Source organism: Corvus hawaiiensis, chromosome 9, assembly GCF_020740725.1.
Source record: "Corvus hawaiiensis isolate bCorHaw1 chromosome 9, bCorHaw1.pri.cur, whole genome shotgun sequence".
Taxonomy (NCBI): Eukaryota; Metazoa; Chordata; class Aves; order Passeriformes; family Corvidae; genus Corvus; species Corvus hawaiiensis.
Window position 1 is genome coordinate 3,881,444 of NC_063221.1, and position 19,380 is coordinate 3,900,823.

Here is a 19,380-nt window from a genome sequence, read left to right on the forward strand (position 1 = left end):
TGAAGGACTGCAGTAGAGCACACCCAGAAAACATTACCCAAGACACAACCCAAAGCTCACAAAAAGCCAGGGGTTCTTCCAAAATTTGCTGTTAAATCTGACACATCTTGAATGTTATGTTGGTTCTGTCACTTCTAAAGAACAACTGCTATGAATAAATGTGTTTATCTGCATCTAAAATTCTTACAGTTTAAAATTAAGCCCAAGTAAAGAGTCTCATTTTCTATCTTGCCTTCTCAGAGTGATACATAATAATTTATGAGCTACTTATCTGTTAGGTCTTTACAGATGAAAATACCTAAAGGCAATAAAAAACAATAAGGCACAGAGAAAAATATGAGACGCGCGCTGCAATTCCCAGCCACAGTGCCAAGGTCTCTCCAGGACACTCACTGACTCCTGCAATTCCTGCTGGGTGAGAGAAAGGGCCAGCAGCTCTCCCTTGGTTTGTCAGCACCACAAAATCATTGGAAATCTCGATTTTCCTACTTTTAGATGCAGAGGTTTATTTTCTTTTTATTTTTACACACAGTTGTCCATGTTCATAACGTGAGCTGCGGGCTGGCAAAGGTTTTCATAGCCACAGCCCCTACGAAGTGGATGGATTGATAGGTAAATCCCTTGCCAATTAACCATGCATTAACTAACTAATCTTAGAGCCTCGAACAGCACTTACAGGTGGACGGGGCCGGGTTAAGCTCGGGGGCTCAGTGAACAGAGGCACTGAGAGTGCCTTCTCCATGTTTTCCTTAAACTTACCTAGAGAATCCCGAAACCAAAAACAAAGCTGCTCAACTATTCAGTCATTCATGTCTTGTATCCATGTGCAGAATTCTGCTGCAAAAAGAAAAGACTTCCAGTTATTTTCCCTGCATTATCACTGAGAAGTAGAGAAAGAGGAAATCAAGCTTTGGGGTAAGACTGCTGAGGAAAATCTGATGACAAATGAGCAGCCAGGCCTTCCTGTAAGGGACGACTGAAACCTGTCCAGTTTTCCACTGAAATGATTTCTGTTCCAGGGTTAATCACCTTTTTTTTGCAGCTTGAAGGACGACTGTGGTGTCCCTGAGCCACTCATTCGGTTGCAGAGGTTCCTTGAGGGACGGCCAGGTTGCTCAGAGGCACCTGGTGTTAATGTCCTGCAAAAAGCTGTTTGTGCATCCAGGAGGAATGTCAGGAGTCATTAAATCCCCATTTGTTGGCCTCGGCCATCACAGCGTTTAGCACCTGGTGCTGGTCTGGGAAATGGCTTTCTCACCTCTGCGGGCTGGGGGGGGGCTGCGACTGCCCAGGTTTTACAGGGAGCAGCCCCTGGCTCCCGGGACTGCCCTTCCCACTCCGGGTTACATCGCTCTGCCAAAGACCTTCATCCCCCAGCAGCGAGGGGGGCTGGGGACATGGGGACACAGAGGAACCAAACTCGAGCACTGTGCTCTCCTCCTGCCAGCAGGCGAAGGCTGGATCTTCACATTCTTTTTATTTTTCCTAAACACCCTATGTTTATTTAGATGCCAAAATACCATTGCTTGGCTATTACCTGTGGATTCATAACACCAAGTTCTCTGTTTTGCAAGAGCTTTCCTCGGTGTCCCACCACACAGGGACCTGGGAAAATATGAGCAAGGGCTGTTTTCCACTGTGAGGATTTGCCATCAGAGAACAGTGATTCAGTTGCATCCTTTAAGCCAACAAGTATTTGTTAAGTGCATCTTACAACACCACGGGCAATTATAAAAAACCATTTCAATGGAGCTGAATTTGGCAGTCTGACATTTATTACATTGCACAACAGAGCAGAAGAGCTGGCTTTGGTCACACTGTGGGACACAAATGTTGGAATTTTACGTTGGAGCGAAACATTCAAACTCACAGCAGAAGGATGGTTGGGGTTTAGTGTAAAACACAGTGTTAGACCAAAGTCTGTTCCTTCAACTTTTCACTCAGATTGATGGGAATTTGGCTGATATTGTGGGCAGTTATCACTGCCTGGAAGAAAAACATCTATATTAAAGTGCGTGCTGTACAAAACACCTGAGGCTGCAGCCTTCAAGGCAGAGAGAGGCTTCCCGCCTCTGGGAGTGTGTAAAGCCCACAGCAGGCAACCCAGTGTCCCTCAGTGTTCACCTGCTGTTCACATCCTCACCGTTTTTAGCCATTTTGTTGAATTTAGGTCACTCTCATCACATTTTGCTGCTTGCAAAACTCACCGCCCTCTCCACTGGTACCAAATCATTTACAAGCAAAAAAACCAACCCTAACATCAACCCTTTCCTGACACAGGAACTAAAAAGCAGGGCAACGATTTGGGGGATTTTAAATACTTCCTTTAGCTGGAAATGTGCACTGGACCCCACGGGTGAGAAGAAAAGTGGGGTGGGTTTGGTCTTGAGCAATAACAGTTCATAAGTTGAACATAAATTTTAAATACATATATTGAACTGTATAAATACCTGTGTTCTTCATCTAGAAGATTGGATTTCCTGTATTTCAAACAGTTTAGACTGAAACACTGCTGCCTCACAGCACCCCACCTCTGCTGCTGGATCTTCCAGCTATACCAGCTCACAGCCGTGTGGCAGAGCATGGTGGAGTCACCATCCCTGGAGGTGTTCAAAAACCACGTGGATGTGGCACTTGGGGACAAGGTTTAGTGCTGAACCTGGTGATGGGCTGGTGGTTGGACTTGATGATCTGTTAGGTCTTTCCCAACCTTAATGATTCCATGATCCTAAGATTCCAAAATAAAATAAAAGGAAGTGAGCAATAAAGACACAGAGGATCTCAGATGTCAGATTATTCTCTCGTTTATTTTCTGGCAGCCCTTGAAAAAAGAGACAGTAAGGACACAGAAGCAACACCAGAAAGAGGCCTGTGGTCTGGTGGGGTATTGAAACCTGCTCTGTATCACCTTGGAATAAGTTTCTTTACCTAAAAATGGGTTTAAAACGTGTTTTTAAACAAGGTGTTAAAAGAGGCTTGAAGCTGAGGGAGGAACAGCAAATGAGCATTACTAACTTCTGGACTTCTGCAAGGTGAAAAAAGTTCAGGACAGCTTCCTCCCAGCCTTACAAAGGGACATCCTAAACAAACGCCGGGACCGCCCACGGCACACGTTTGGAGTCAAACCTCCCTCGTTTCAGCCTCTGCTCCCGTCCCTCATCCCACCCCACAATCAACAACCAGCAGCGAGAGCCCCACGGAGGAGCAGAGGAACCTTCCCCTGCCAGACCCGATAACAGCCCTCCAGGCTGCCTCTCTCTGTGCTGGCAGCATCCAGGGATTAATTAGTGCCAGAAGCAGGGGCTGACCGTCACACAAAAATGTCCTCAGGCAAATCCCTGGGGTTTGGTAAAACCGGACCAGAAGGATTTGCATTGAATCCACAGCTGCAAAGCATCAGTGTCTCTGCTTCCCAAACACGCTGGCGAAACACTTCCTTCAATCTCTTTTAAAGCCATGGCGTTAATTCCGGTTTGTGTTTTCCAAGCACACGCCCTAAACGAGCTGTGAGAAAACGTCTGGAAGGTGTTAAGCACCAGCGGGATGTGGAGGGTGCTTCCTAGTTCTCCTCCTCATCTCAGAACTTAGAGACCTGCCTGGCACGTGTCCCGTGTCCCGTGCTGTCAGTGCTGGCCCAGCCATCCATCCCCCTCAGGCCATCCAAAAAGTTGGGTGAGGAGCAGAAATGCAGCTGTGTTACAAAATGGTACCAAACAAGTGATATGACTTTAGAATCATAAAATCGTGGAATGGTTTGGGTTGGGAGAGACCTTAAAGCCCGTGCAGTGCAACCCCCTGCCACTGGCAGGAACACCTTCCACTATCCCAGGTTGCTCCAAGCCCCGTCCTACCTGGCCTTGGACACTGCCAGGGATGGGAGGTGTAGCTTTACCGGTGTCGTTTATTCTTCAGTGGCAGAAGTTACAGCTTCACACCCAAATAAGCCCAGAGCTGCCTGTTTTTCCCTGCTCACTTTTGACTTGCCTAAAACAGTACACCTGGGTGAGAATTTGAGAGAGAGACAAAGGCCAAAACCACCTCAATGTTTCCAGGTCTCTGTGGCCAGTTTGGCCACAGCCTTCAAGGAGGGCTCACTGGAAGAGCATTGTACTGATTAAAGAGAAAATGTTTAAGTATAAAGTTGGTTTGATGTTAGATTCCTCGAGGTTTTTCTGACAGGTCTCAGGAAGGCTTCACAAATGGGCTGCTGGCTCCAGGTGAAGACGGAGTAGCAGGGAAGCCCCAGATGCTGCAGAACATTCTCCTCTGCAGACATCAGACCCGGCTCCCAGCCCAGCACCAGTGACCCTGTCACAGCTGTGATTCCCCTTTCAGTGCCCCATTTGTCCCCACCTGTTTCTCAGACCTGGCTGTATTTTTGGAACCCTCGAGATCCAGGTCCATCCTCCCACATGGGTCTCTCCAAGCTCATGTCTGCCTTCTTTGGGAGTTCTGTTCCCAAACATCTCCTGACCAAACCTAACGAAACCAGGAGCCTTTTGGCTTGGCCTTTGATCCCTAATTTCAAGTTGGTGGGGCTTGGCAGTCATGGGTTAAACAGCCACATAAGGAATTCCTGTTCCTGTTGGACCCAGTCCTGTGGGGTTTGGTTTGTCTAAAGTTTAAGGAGTCGCGTGTCTTTGCCTTGCCCCAGAGCCTGCTCCTCGCATGCACAGCAGTGCCGTGTTTGTGTTGCCATGGGGAATTCCTGGGAACCCGCACAGCCCCTGCCTTCCACCCTTCGTGAGAAGGGCCCTGTGTAACCTCCCGGGTGAGTCACATCCCTACACAAACCTGTCCATCCCAGGTGCCAGCAGCCAGCGAGGGGTGAATTTACAGCTCCAGGAAACGTCTGCTCGGCTTTGCTTCCAGCGAGCACCAGAGCAAACCCTGTTATGTCAGCACAAGCGGTTGCACAACTGGCTCTGGCATTCGAGCGCACATCCACTCCCGTGCACGAGCGGCTCTCCTGGAAAAGCAGCTCTGTGTGCTCTGTCGGAACAGCTCTGCAGGTGACCGATCACACTGAGTGCTCAGGTTTCATCCCACAGACAAAACATGCTCAGGGGGATGGGTAAGGGCATTTGGCTGTAGCCCCATTCCCTGACAAAGGGATTTTCTCCTCACCAACACAAACACACCGAGGGTGTGTGTGCTCCAGAGCTCCAGTGCTTCCCGGGTCCCTGGGATTTAGTCTGAGCATTCACTTCTGCTGGTAAAGGAAAAGGTGGGCAGAGATTTCCAGAGCCCATCCCGGCACTGGAGCCTGTCCCAAGGTCCCAGGGAAGAGAAGCTCAGGGCCAGGCTTGGTGCTGGGTGTCCCAGAGCCCACCAGAGCTGTTCTCCAGAGGCCACCAGAGCTGGTTTCCAGGAATTGAGCTCACCCCTAAAGCCTCACCACCAGACCTGCAGGGTGGCACTTCCATGTCCTTCAGGCATGAAGGATCTCCCATGTGCTGCCCCTACAGTAATGTTTGAAGTCCGAAACAATTCATTCTCTAAATCCACCTTTTTCTGCCTCCTAGGGATCACACGCTGGGTTGGAAAAAAGTACTGTGCACACAAAGCAGAATAACCAGGATTAAAGGGAGGGGAAAATGAGAAACAAAGGATTACATTTCAAGGTATGGGAAAACTCTCTGTGGCTGGTGTCACACTGTGTGTCAGAAGAGCGTTCTCCCTGCATTATTATTCTCCTTCCACATTACTTTTAGTAATGTCTAAGGAACTTCCCTGCTTTATAAGGAATCCAAGATTAAAGGCAGCAAAGACCCATCCTGTGCACTGTCAGTCTTGTGAGCTGCCTCACACCATCCAGCTGCGCCACATCCCTTCACAAAAAACCTGAAAATGGCCCATAAATTATCAAAATAAAACTGTCTGAAAACAGCAGCTGCCAAATATAGTTTTATTTTTTATCATCTGGTAACACTATGATAATATAAACTGTATAAAGCATGATAAAACTCTTCCATGAAACAGAGTAGGTACATATTATAAAATAAAAAATACAAATATTACATTACTGAAAGGAAATACAACATTTAAAAGAAAATATTACAATAATATAATGGTACCAGTTCCTTTCTGTATTCCAGAATTAATGGAAAATGTTTAAATTATCCAGCACTAAGATAAGTTACTTTTATTTTCTCTCTTGATTTTAAACATGCACTAACTCAAACAGAAATAAAACCTATTGATCAATAAAGGAAATGTTATTTAACCAGAGAACTTTGCATGTAGACTTGGACCAACCTGGGCTAGTGGGAGGGAATGAGATCAACTTTAAGGTCCCTTCCACCCCCAAGCATTCCATCATTCTTTGGTGCAGTGGCTGTTAAAAGAAATGCATTGTAATTATTTCCCTTCCCAGGGATTTACTGATTTTAGCAATTAAAGTTTTCAGAGGTGCAGCTGCATTTTCTGTGTGTTTGCAGAGTTACAGCAATACTGGTTGAGATGGCAGTAAAATAATCTCTGTCTATGCACAGTCTTTCATTATTCAAAGTACTAAGAATGTATTTTTAAAATAGCCCTTAAGGCTTCACATTCTCACCTGGGCACGTTTTACCAATCCCCAGTAAACGTTGCCACTGTCCCTTTGCAGAAATGTGTTGTTTTAATCATGCTCAAATGCAAAATCACTGTCAATTTATGAAGAAACATTCTGATCAGAAGTACACAAACTGACAAATAATTTAATACATGGTTGCCAGTAGGTCAAGAGTTCAAGCAATGTAATTTTGAGGATTAAATAAGAAAAAGAAGATATCAGAGGTTTAGTTTTTTGCTGAGTGGTACAGACGTTCTCAAACAGCAGTAAAGTGGATTTCAATTTCTTTTTTCTAAATCCATCATACCCTTCAAGCCATGCCCAATTTACATCAATTAAAAATCAATTACCCCCCAAAGGAAACCAGTGTTTACAATTTTATAAGAAAACAAAAAGACACTGAACCCAATGATCTCCAACTAATTCCAGAGTTTTAAAAATGAGGACCTCAGCCTACTGAAATGTTTTTAGTTTTTAAAAAAGCAGTACAAAATGCTATTGGAACGTGAACGCTCACAAGAAGACGTGTTCAGGAGCGTTGCACAGCCCTGTGAGGAGCAGGGATGCTCCACTGAGGTCCTTTTGACTCCAGTTCCAAAGGCAGGAGCAGTTTCTGGGAGGGCACAGCCTCTACGTGTGGTTGTTGTTGAGGTTGCTCTTGTTGAAGAACCTCCTGGCCTCCACACTGCTGAGGGACACGGAGCAGCGTGAGGGGTTCTGCTTCCTGTACTCGATGCTCTCCATCATCGCCTCCCTGATCACCTGCAGGGAACAACACAGCCAGCAGGAAAACTCACATCTGAACCACTTTGAAACAGACACAAACAGCCCCTTCTGTTGTTAAAAGCTGCTGTTCCCACTTTTAGCCCTGCTCCATCACTGAACAAAGGGATTGATGAGTTTTATTACAAATAGTATTTCTTGAGTGTTTAAAACACCGATTTTAATGTGGTTAGTAAAAATATGAGGGAGGCCACCAACACCAAAGAAGTCACACAAAAATATACAGTATTTAAACAGCCTCAGTGAAACTGAGAAGGGTAAATCCAAACATTGAGAAAATCCATATTTCAAGGATGTAGAAAGTAATTATTATATTGAGAAAGATTAAATCTTCACTTTTATTTCCTTTGTGCTGATGTAACAAGTTTTCTTCATTATATTGATTAAAACCCCCATATCTTTATCTGGGATGATCATTACACTTGTCAGATGTTGGGATCATGATGTCATGCTACGCCAACTATCAATTACAAATAATTATTACTGAGTTAGCTGATAAAGAAATTTCCTTCAGAGAAAATTTCCAGTGTCCTTTTTGTCCAATTACACAAAAAAACCCGAGTATAAAATCCTGCACATCATGTTTATATCCTCCACAGCCCCCTTTGCTCAGTTACCCTGAATGGCTTGTGATGGTAAAATGACAAAACCAAGGCAAGAACCGAATGAGAAAATCAAACACTGAGGCAAAGCCCTGCACCTTCTGTAGGGCAGATTCAGGGCTTTACTCACATCACCCACTTCCCCCTTTAACAGTCCAGCCCCTTTAACCCCCATACTTACATCCATGTTATTGAGGGTGTTGAACTCCATGAGGTCATGGAGCCTCTTGAAAGCCTCGTTGGGATACTGGAAGTTGAAGGTGGAGAAAGGTGTATCTGGATCATCAAAAATATCAAAGTCTGCAAAATCCTTCTCTTCCTGTGTTTCTCTGGGAACGCCTGCACAGGACAAATACAAAAATTCCATCTAAACATTAGGCCTGAGGATTTATTACCTTATTTTTAACGGCTCCTTCGAATTCCCTAAGGATGGCAGATAGAGTTCAAGAGTTGTTTCAGAGACAAAACATTCTTAGTACATAACCACAAAGTGATTCCAAAGGAACAGGTGGATTCAGCATCAGGAATTGTGAGCTCACCTGGAGCTTTGTACTTCCTGAAGTCGATGTTGGCCAGCACAAAGTGGATGATGGTTGGACAGTCCTTCTCCGAGGAGGTGTCCTTTGGTTTGAACACATAGCACTCCTTCATGCCCTCCCGGTCAAACACATTGGGGTCTATCTTGGGGAAAGGAAGCTTGTTCATTTTGGCCCATTTTTCAGCCAGCAGGATTTCCTGGAAAGAGGAGAAAGACTCAGGTGCATAAAAGCCTCCACTGCAAAGTGAGGTTTGCAGAGACAGGGATCATGTGGGGTGGTTAAAGCAACCCATAAATTTTTAAATCTCCAACACAGGAAGGACATGGAAGGAGTCCAGAGGAGGCACCAAGATGATCAGAGGGATGGAGCAGCTCTGCTGTGAGGAAAGACTAGGAGAGTTGGGATTGTTCAGCCTGGAGAAGAGAAGCTTTGGGGTGATCTAATTGTGGCCTTGCAGTGCCTGAAGGAGCTGACAGGGAAAGATGGAGAGAGACAATTTACAAGGGATGGAGTGACACTGCCAGTTCCCACTGCCAGAGGGCAGGGTTAGATGGGCTGTTGGGAAGAAATCCTTCTCTGTGAGGGTGGGGAGGCCCTGGCACAGGGTGCCCAGAGAAGCTGTGGCTGCCCCTGGATCCCTGGAAGTGTCCAAGGCCAGGATGGATGGGACTTGGAGCAACCTTGGCTAGTGGAAGGTGTCTCTGCCCATGGCAGGGGTGGGATGAGGTTAATGTCCCTTCCAGCCCAAACCACCCTGTGGTTCCCAGGACTAATCAAGCCCATCTCAGCACGGATGACCCAGCAGGACAAACTGAGCACCTCACTCACCCTGCCCATGCTCCACCACCTGCCATGAGTCACAGGAAGGAATCTGATCTGCCCCAGAAACCTGGGGGTGAATTTACAGAGCTGACAGTGAGGGAAAAGCCATCCATAATTTTACTTTGCAAAGGAGTACCAGTGCTGTGGAAACCATGAGAGTTCCTAAACACCGGGCCATGCATTGTTGTACTCAGAGTCGATCCCTGCACACAGCAGCCTCTCAAAGCACACCGAGTGAAGAAATCTGGAAAACAGGCTTCTTTTCCCTCATGACAACTCAGTAAACAAGATAATTTGTAAATAATGACTCAAAAGCATGTAATGAGGGTGTGTGAGAGGGAGGAGAGGGAAGGTCAACATCTTTAATCTTGGTTTTCAATGAAATAGGACCCTTCCTTGGGCGGCTGTTTTGGATACGCAAGAGATTAAGAGATAGTGGGTGTAAAGTGATAAACCAAGGCTCGAGTCATTGAGTTCAGCTGGCTGATTTCCCCACGGGAGTAAAATATTAGAGTGCTACCATAGATACAAGCCCACTCCTGAAGTGCCATTTGCTCTTTGTAATGCACCAATGGGACAGAACTGGTTCCTGTTCCTGTCCTCTACCTCAGGAACACACCAATGTCTGCCTCAGCACACACCTATTTGTGCCTCAGAAACAATGGACCATTCCCTTCAACAGAGCCTTCTGGAAAACCTGAGGCACCATCTAATTTTCCCACCATTTTTTATTGTGTCAAGGGATATTTTGCCTTTTGAAAATGACAGTTTAGAGGAAAACCTTCAGCATGCCACTTGAGTGGTAATTAACCTCTCCATGTTCCCTGAAACAACCCAGAAAATTGCAGCTGACAAAGACAGAATGCTAAGAGTAGCAGGGGTGACCATACACAGCCTTTTGCACGGACGCCACATGTGGAATGTTAAGAAAGGGAGGAAAAGGATGTTTCAGAGGCAACGGCAGTGCTTTGTCAGCAAATTTAGCTGCTGGGGCAAACATTCACGACAAAAAAAGGAGCTATATTCTTATGCAAATACAATATTAAAAGGAAGAAACAGACTCTGGGATTCAGCAATTTAAGGAAAAACAAAAGATCTCAAGCACTAGGAAGTCTCCTCAGTGCTCTATTCTCCCCAGTAGCCCCAAAAGACCTACAGATTACAGGAATGTCTCCTTTATATTCTCCTGAAATTTGTCTTTGCAGTTGGCAGCACTGGTCTCAAGCTCATTTTGCTACTGCTGTTATATTCTAATGTTGTTTGGGGGTTTTGTCACTCCATAGCAGCTGAAGGAGAAGTATTCTCTGTTCTAACTGAAACTTGTCTGTAAAGCAACAAGGAATGCCAGCTGTTTCTCAAACAGGAATGCTTTCTGAATTCTTTTAAAAATTATTTTAAAAATTCATTTGGGTTTGAAATAAATAATGCCTCTTTCTTGAGGATGGTAGAATCATTAATGTTGGAAAAAACCTCCAAAATCACACAGATTGACCAAATCCCACCATGCCCACTAAACCACAGCACAAAGAACCTCACAATAGTCTCTGAAGCACTACTTTTTGGTAGCAGTTACCAAAATGATCCGTGTAAAGGCTTTGGGATCAGCTGGAGCTGTATGGATGTGCAGGATGTACAGACTGACAGCTGTGCTTTCCACACCTGCTGTGGAAAACACTTAATCCCTGTTTTCCTGTTGCTGTTTTGCTCTGGCCTGGATGGATTTGAGTCCCATTTAAACCAGTGCTGGGATTATCCTGGTGAGATGTAAATGGAAAGTTAGCCCTGCTTCCAAAAGGTTATTTATTTAGCAATCCTGAGATGATGCATTTCTGCAAGATGATGACATGAAACCATCCATTTACATCACAGCACACAAAGAAGAGCAGCTGGGCAGAGGGAGAGTACGGCAGGGAAAATGACTTAATTGTTTAATTCTGACAGAAAATAAAACTCTGCAATCAGTGCCAAAGCAAAACTTCCATAAAAACAACTGACCTCCTACTTCAAAGGAATTTCATTATCCCTCTCTGTGCCAGTTGCCTCATGGAAGGCATGTAAACAGGAACTGAGGCACAGGGGAATATTCTGCCTTGACGTCGAAAGAAATATTCCAAAGCTGTAGATACAACAGCACCAAGGCCTTCTGGGACCATGTGGAATAGAACTGAGTCACCTTAAACTCCTGAACCCAGGAAGAGAAGGGCCTGTGTCACTTACTTTGAAAGGAGGGCTGGAATCACTTGGCCTGGCTGAGAAATCAAAGGAGATGATGAGATCCACACCTCTCTGGGGCCTTAGGATGAGCGGGTAGGGCAGGTTAAAGGTCAGCCCACTGTCCACGATGTGGATCTTCTTGCTCTTCACATCCAGGGGCTCATAGATCCTCTCAAACTCATCAGGATCTGCAAGGAACATGGGAAAACTGAGCCAAGCAGGGACAGCTGAGTTAAGAACTGAGGTTCTGAAGGGCTTTTCAGTGTCTCCCTAGGTTCTGGAGAGAGCATGCAATTTGAACTGCATAGTGTATCCCAGTTAAACACACCATGAACTCAAGTGTAACTAAAACTCTTAAAAACTGGAGAATGAGGTGAAAAGCCAGATCTGGAAGAGCCCTCAGGAGGCCAAGTGCACAAGGCAGACCCAGAGGTCTTCAGGCAAAACCAAAGGGGACAAAAGCCCAGGTTTGATCCCAGCCCTCCCACTTTCACTCCATCATCCCAAACAATCCATGCACAAAGGAAAAAGTTTATGGGATGTTAAGAGACAGCTGGGGGTGTCAGAGGATGGTCCCAGACTGCTCAGTGGTGCCAGAGACAGGATGAGGAGCAATGGCCATAAACTAAAACACAACAAGTTCCACCTCAACACAAGGAAGAACTTGGAGGGTGCAGAGCCCTGGAACAGCTGCCCGGGGAGGGCCTGGAGCCTCCCTCTCTGGAGCCATCCCAAACCCCCTGGATGTGTCACCTGCTCTGGGCAGAGGGCTGAACTTGGTGATCCCCAGAGATCTTCCAATATTCTGTAATCCCTTCAGTGTCCTACAACCCCTGCCCAAACCTATTCCCCCAGGTTCCCTCCCAACCCCACTCTCCCAGTCCTTCCCAGCTCTCCCAAACTTGCCCAAAAAGCCTTGATGTGGATCTGCCCTCCTGTGACACTTGCCTGTGTCTCCTTCTGCTCATCAATTTGGGACCATCAGGTCTTGTTTTCCAATCTGCACCAGACCTGACAACCTCACACTCACCACTCCACTAGGAACAAAGAGAAATAGTGACCCATATCCATAATTTAGGCACTGGACAGAATTCACTGTCAGCCACTCACTGCTGGTGCTGTCCCAGTGTGGTCCCACCAGTTTTCTCTCTAAGCCCAACCTGATGATGTTTCTCTCTAACCCCAACATTCCCTCAGGGGCAGCTCAGGAAAAACCAATCCATTTCTCCTGGGTGTCTTCACACTTATCCAGGTCTCTAGACACTAGAAAATGAAAGTCTCTGGACACTACTAAACTATCCTTGCTGTACTTAAAACTTTTCCCCTGACAATCTTTTCTTGTTCTAGACCTTACAAATATTTCCAGTGCGTGGTTTTGCTTTTTAACAATAATCTAATGCTCATATCTGTAGAGGGCAGTGTAATGTAAGGAATGCTGGATAGAGAAATAATTATTCCTGCTATCATTGAATTTCCTGGCATCTACTTATTGACAATGGTAGTAATCTGAAAAAAAAAAAGGGTATTTTTGAAGCAAAGAAAATCCATCAAAAATAATTCTAACTTTTGTCCCTGTCATTTCAGAAGCAGCACGTTGTGAGCACCAAACAAAATCTTAAAACAGATGATTTCACTTTTTATTTCTGTTGTTATTTATTAGAGGACCCTTTTCTAAGTAATGAGGCACTATTTTCCCACTATTTGCTTTGATTTCCAAAGGAGAGAACACTTTTAAATCATTGCCTATTGCTAAAGGGCTAAGTGTGTTTATAAACCTATTTTAGAACCAGATATATTTCATAATCATGAATTAGCATAAATCAGTGAAAATATATTGGTATTTATGAAATTCATCACAATTAAAAAAAAACTGGTAAAAAACCCACACTGACTACAGTTCCCTTTAGCACAAGTAGACCAATTTGGTTTTCCCCTTCTTGTTTAAAGATAACATGTCAAATATAATTTAACCCTTGTTCTCACTAGAACCTCTAAAAAATTGCAAAAATATTTTTGTTCAAGTTTCATCTTTTCTTATGTTACAAAAACAGAATTTGAAAGATCCTTTAACCAAGGACAGCATCAGCTATAACAGTGTTTGTGATGGGAGTGTATTTCTGCCACACAAACTCCCTCCCAACACTGAGGAACGAGACTGATCCTATTGCTTACAGCCCTCGTGACTCTAAAACCAAATTCATCAAAATAATCTTATTATATTTTAAAGGAGAAAACATCTTAATGTGGTCAATAAATTTATAACAACCATATAAATGGGTTCACATGAATTTTCAGCCCTTTTGGAAAGATGCATCCCTATTACCAGCACCTTCCAGTCCATCAAACAGCAAACTGGGACAAAATGTGAGGATGTGGCACTTGAGGACAGGGTTTAGTGGTGGTGCTGGGTTGATGGTTAGACTTGATGATCTTAAAGGTCTTTTCCAGCCTTAACAACTCTGTGGGTCTGTGTTTACCAGGCCAGCTCCATGTTCAGCCAGCCCAGCCCTCTCAGCTTCCCAGCAATGGGATACACAGACTGATATTTGTTTGGAAATCATAAAGAGGGCATGTCCTAGAGACCAAATCTGCCACAGATGGCAGCTCCAGTGGAAGGAGGGGAGATGAGAAGGGCATTTGCTACTGACGTCCATCTACTGCAACAGTTTCCATAAATACTGAAGTAAGGAAGCAGAGATTAGGGGTTATTTTCCCCCATTGTTATGCAGTTGGCATTTTCTCAAGTCATTCTGGTGTGTTGTAACATCAGAAAAGAAACAGAACAACTCTGAGTTCACAATGAAATCATTCCTGATGAAATAAGAAAATGCTCAGCATTATTTCCACAAATAGAGTCTGTGGAAAAGCAAAGCCAAGGGTTTTATTTCCAGACCAAGCAGCTGGGATCTCTGCTGCAGGCACTGCAGACCCTAAATTCAATCCTCAGTAATGACTGTAAGACTGCCTTAGGTCAGCCACAGTTCATCCTCTGCAGAGGGCTTGGGACAACTGGAGATGGAAGTATTATTGATATCCTTTTATTCACTTATTTCTCCTTTGGAGTGTCTGGCAATAAAGGAGAGTAAGTCTTAAAGCAATACAGACTTCTCTGTGCACTCAAGCTGACAGGTAAACTGCCAGTGCTAGGAATAAATATGCACAGCTTAAATGCATCCAGTGCCATGATAATCTAAGGATTTAAATTTTACACCAAAGTCTCCCTTCTGTCTGCACCTCTGGGCTCCTCCATATATTAGGAAAATTCACAGCATTAAAATGTGTTTACACTCATCACACTACTGAATGATCACATTTTATATTAACTGCTGACATTTCAAGGGGTTTTTAACTATTCTTGACTATAATATTGCAACCACTTGCAGCTGTCAGATCTGACTTGTTACTGCAAGTTTATGAGTGTGGGCTTCAGGTAACAGCAAAAAACTGCAGTCATGCCAAACTTTTCCCATTTTAACCCACAGAAGTTTCAGGCACTCCAAAGTAATTGTGTCAGAGGTGTAGAGTTCCGTCAAACCAGCATTTTATTTCCACTGAAATCAAATCCCAGGAAGCTGATAGTTGATTCTGAAGACTATCCACGTGCCTTAATTATGCAAAATTCTCATCAACTGTCATTTTTTCCAACCATAAATTTCCTACCCACTTTCCTGCCTCTTTTCCAAGTACTATAAATATTAAGACTACCCAGTTGTAAACACCTCTGAGATGACAGAAATATTTAGAAAGTGGAGTCCAGATGGAAATTACTCTTCAAGCCCTGCATGGGATTTGTTGCATTCACAAATACACATTAGAGCACGGCTGCTTCTTAAGCTTTTAAATGACTGTTGCTTAATGAGCAGTTGGGACAATCTCCTTCCTCTGAATAAGAAATGAGGGCTGAGGGGAATGTTGCTGTCACCAAGGGATGGTTGGTAGGGCTGTGCTGGGAGGAAGAGCATGGAAGAACACCCCCTTCAGAGAGGTGGAGTTGTTCTTGTCTTGATGGATCATAGAATCATGGAATGGGTTGGGTTGGAAGATCACCCAGTGCCACCCCCTGCCATGGGCAGGGACACCTTCCACTAGCCCAAGTTGCTCTAAGCCCTGTCCAGCCTGGCTTTGGACACTTCCAGTGCCAGAAGAACACCAAGAAATTAATTGCCTTTCACTGGGCAGATTGCAGTGAACACTGTCCATGGCAAAGGCTTCAAAACCCTAATCAAACACAATTATTCTTCACAGCTCCTGTCCCACACACCACATCCCTCATGGAGTGGGGGAAGACTTTGAACTTCTTTTGCAAATTCGTATTTTTTTGAAATTCTTATCATCCTGGAATGGGAGTGGTTTGTCAGGTGCATCCACATGGGAAGAACACGGTGTCAGCAAAGTAAGAATCTATGAGCTGTGTCAGGGGAGGGTCAGGCTGGAGATCAGGGAAAGGTTCTTCCCCCAGAGGGTGCTGGGGCACTGCCCAGGCTCCCCAGGGAATGGGCATGGCCCCGAGGCTGCCAGAGCTCCAGGAGCGTTTGGACACCGCTCCCAGGGATGCACAGGGTGGGATTGTTGGGGTTTCTGTGCAGGGCCAGGGGTTGGACTGGATGATCCCTGTGGGTTTCTTCCAACATTCACGGATTCTGTGATCCTACAAGTGAAGAAGTGAATTGCCTCCAGGGGTTTTTCAAAAGACAAAGACAGCAGATGAGCTACAAAGGTTTTGCAACAGGGAAGCCCTGCAGGAGAACAAGGAATGGTTTCATTTCCACCTTAGCATCAGTAAGAGCCAAGGAACAACCTGGACACCCTTTAGAGAAGGCCAAGAGAGTGAGAAAGTGGATGTAACAAAGGGTACCACACACAAAAGAAGTTTGATCCCCTCTGCCAAACCAAGGACCACTGTCCATCCAGTGGCTGTGCCACAGCCTGTACCAGGGGACAGGGCAGGGAGCAGACAGAAGTCACCATGTGGTGCCCTTTGATCCTCCCAGATCCCTCACAAGCTCTGTTGCTGGACACTCCCCAGCGGTGCTGCTGTGACCCTCCTGGTGTGATGTTACCACGCTGGGAAGTCGCTGCCTCTGGCTTCATTAATAAACACACATCACGCCAGCGTTCTGGGAACTGACCTGCCACTGCTGCCGGCTCCTCCTCCTCCAGGGACTCCTGGGTGAGCAGCTCTGCCAGCGGGGACAGGGGGTAGCAGCTGTTGAGGTTCAGCCCCAGCATGAAGTTGTGCACCTTGCCAGCGCGGCCCTCGCGCGTGTTGAACAGGGCGCTGTCCCCCACCAGGGCCATCAGCATGCGCTGCACCCAGCTCTCCTGGCTGCTCTCCTGCAGCCTCTCCTGGCTCTCCTGCTTTGCCTCAGCACTCTCAGTGCCTGCACACAAAAATGAAAGCACCCAGCAGTGATATTGAAACATAGCAAGTGTAATGCCAGAATTTCAGGAGCTACAAAATAAAGGACCTACGAAAATAAAACACTTCTTTCAACAAGCCAGGGGCGGGATGATGGAGCTTTGCTGCCATCATTTCAGAGGAGCGCAGAGAATCCATCAGCCAGTGAAACCTTCAATCTGCACCACAATAGTGTGGATATCAGGAAAACAGACTGGGAATGTCTTAGATGACCTGAGGAAGACTTAATTAGTCTGAGGGCTTTCTCTGTAAGCTCTGCTGGGCTCAGGGACAGACCTGAGCTGGTAAGAACCATACTTGATGTAGACATGAATTCATTTGGATGTGCATTGACAGCCTTCTCCATCTTTCCTGCCTCTTAGAAACCCAGCTTTCCTCAGGAAAGCAGTTAGTTTGCATAAAGGATAATGCTATAGCATGGGAATGCTAAAATACCTGAAAAGATCTTTACAGTAAACTGTAATCTACAATTAATATCTGGCTTTAATTAACTAAAGAGTACAATCAAAGATCCAGACTTAGATGTCTGCAGTTGGAGCTCGCAGTAAAAATGACCTGAACAGGTACCACCCTGCATTCATTCACCTGTCAAAACTTGACTTTTTTTGGGGTGTTTTGGATAAGAAAATAGTTCAGGCTCAAGCTTGATACTTTAAATCCAGCTTTAAAACTTGCCTCTTTAACCCAGGCTTTAAAGGAACTGAGTTTTATATAAGTAGCAAGAAAACAAGCATCAAAGAAGTCCAACACCTGTCCAATAGCACTCTATGGAAGCGAGAGGGATTTCCAAGTGTTTACAATCCCAGATTTGTTGGTTGTTCACTATGGCTACAAACTAGGAGAGAAATGTGTTTGGTGCTGGCTGTAGTGTTTAAACAGGAAATCCACACATAAACACAAAACGTGGTACCACCTACGATAAGGGGAGTTGAAGAAGCAATCACTGAGCTGAGTTAGTGACATAACTCCCTGTCTCACCATAGAGGATTTTCTTTTCTTCTGTAGATCCTGAAATGACAAACAGCTGCATCCCCATCTTTGCTCCACTTGTTAAAAATAAAACCAGGTTTTTGCAGGTGAAAATCACTCTTGTCCCCAAAATATCATGAAGTACAGAAAGCTGACTAACACCCCAGAAATATCCAGGTGCTTTAGGTACTTAGAGATAATTGTCAGTAGGATCTTTCCTTCCCACTGCCCAAGATTCCCTTTGTGGTTGTGCCTCTTCAGGGAACCTGGATTTGGGCATTGTTATAAACACCGTGCCAAACACAAAGAACTTCCTGTATCAGATGTCATTTGTAAAGGTGCTAGAAGACATCTGTGAATGCCTGAAACACATTAAACCATTATCAGGAAAGTATTTGATCAGGAAACCCTTGAAAACAATGGGTAGTGTTGGTTTGGGGGACTGGCAGCAATTCCAAGGTGCTTCTGAGCTCAAGCAGCTTGCTGGAAACAGACTTCTGGAGAGCTCTGGCCCAGCAAACTACATTTTTGGGTGTATGTGGAATTCCAGATGTGTGAGAGCTGATGATCAGCTTGAGCAGGAGACATGAAGTCAAGCCCAGAACCTCCTGGGGTCTCTTGTTCTCTGTTTTGCTGAGCCACACAAAAGCTGATGGAAAAAGGAAATTATGAAATTAAATCTGAGCATTTCCTTACCTTTTGGATGCTGTGATTCATCTTCACTGTCTGAGCTGTCGTTGCTTACAAGGTGCTTTAGCCTAATATTTTCTGTGAAAGAAACAGAAACTCCTTTAAACTGATGGGGTTTAACTGGCAGAACACTTAAGAATTTCAAAACAACCTGAGTCATAAAGTTCTCACAGTCTTTATAATAGAAAATACAGCTGAAGAGAGTGGCTCTGCTGTGGACATTAGAATGTGAGCAGCAGGTATTGGCTTTAGCCCGAAATTTTTGGGCTGGAAAAGAAAATGTAACCCTGAAGCAGTACCTCCCACTCCTCCCTGCACCACATGCCTGACACACTTTATTCACCTTCATTAAAATTTAGATGTTTTGCTTCTGTCCTCTCAACAACTCCTACAGAAATGTTACTGTGGTGCCAAGGTGCCACTGGGACAACTCCAGCTCTGCTCCAGACTGTGGTTCAAGCCACATGAATATTTTCACATCTGAACCCGCTTCAAAGAATAGTTTTTAAATGATATGTGAAATGAGTCACAGATGACAGATAACATTCTGCTTCTCACTATGTTTCAAAAGCAGACTTTTCCATGATCACATTTATTGACAGGGATCCTCCATGAGGAGGTGTTAACACTCCTGAGGGGCCTCAGAAATAGGAACCTGAAGGTCTCATTTTCATCCATAAGTATGGAGAGATTATCAAACAGCTGAATTCCATCCATTAGGAGGCAGAGGCAGACAGAGGTTATTATTTAAAAACTATCTCAATCTACATTTTCTCTTCTTGCTCT

At 44.9% G+C, this 19,380-nt stretch overlaps 1 protein-coding gene across 6 annotated transcripts in view; it reads right to left on the reverse strand.

Annotated features, from left to right (window-relative positions):
• Positions 1-5,894: 5,894 nt before the first annotated feature.
• The window catches only part of PLA2G4A (phospholipase A2 group IVA), a 70,339-nt gene continuing 56,853 nt past the window's right edge, over positions 5,895-19,380 (reverse strand). For all 6 annotated transcript variants that reach the window (XM_048313006.1, XM_048313009.1, XM_048313007.1 and 3 more), the window contains 6 exons: positions 18,601-18,672; positions 16,646-16,897; positions 11,520-11,704; positions 8,481-8,676; positions 8,123-8,280; positions 5,895-7,318 (listed from right to left, as the gene is read on the reverse strand). In XM_048313006.1, the coding sequence (XP_048168963.1) occupies positions 7,187-7,318; positions 8,123-8,280; positions 8,481-8,676; positions 11,520-11,704; positions 16,646-16,897; positions 18,601-18,672 (995 nt within the window). In that variant the 3' untranslated portion in view covers positions 5,895-7,186. The remainder of the gene's footprint in view (positions 7,319-8,122; positions 8,281-8,480; positions 8,677-11,519; positions 11,705-16,645; positions 16,898-18,600; positions 18,673-19,380) is intronic.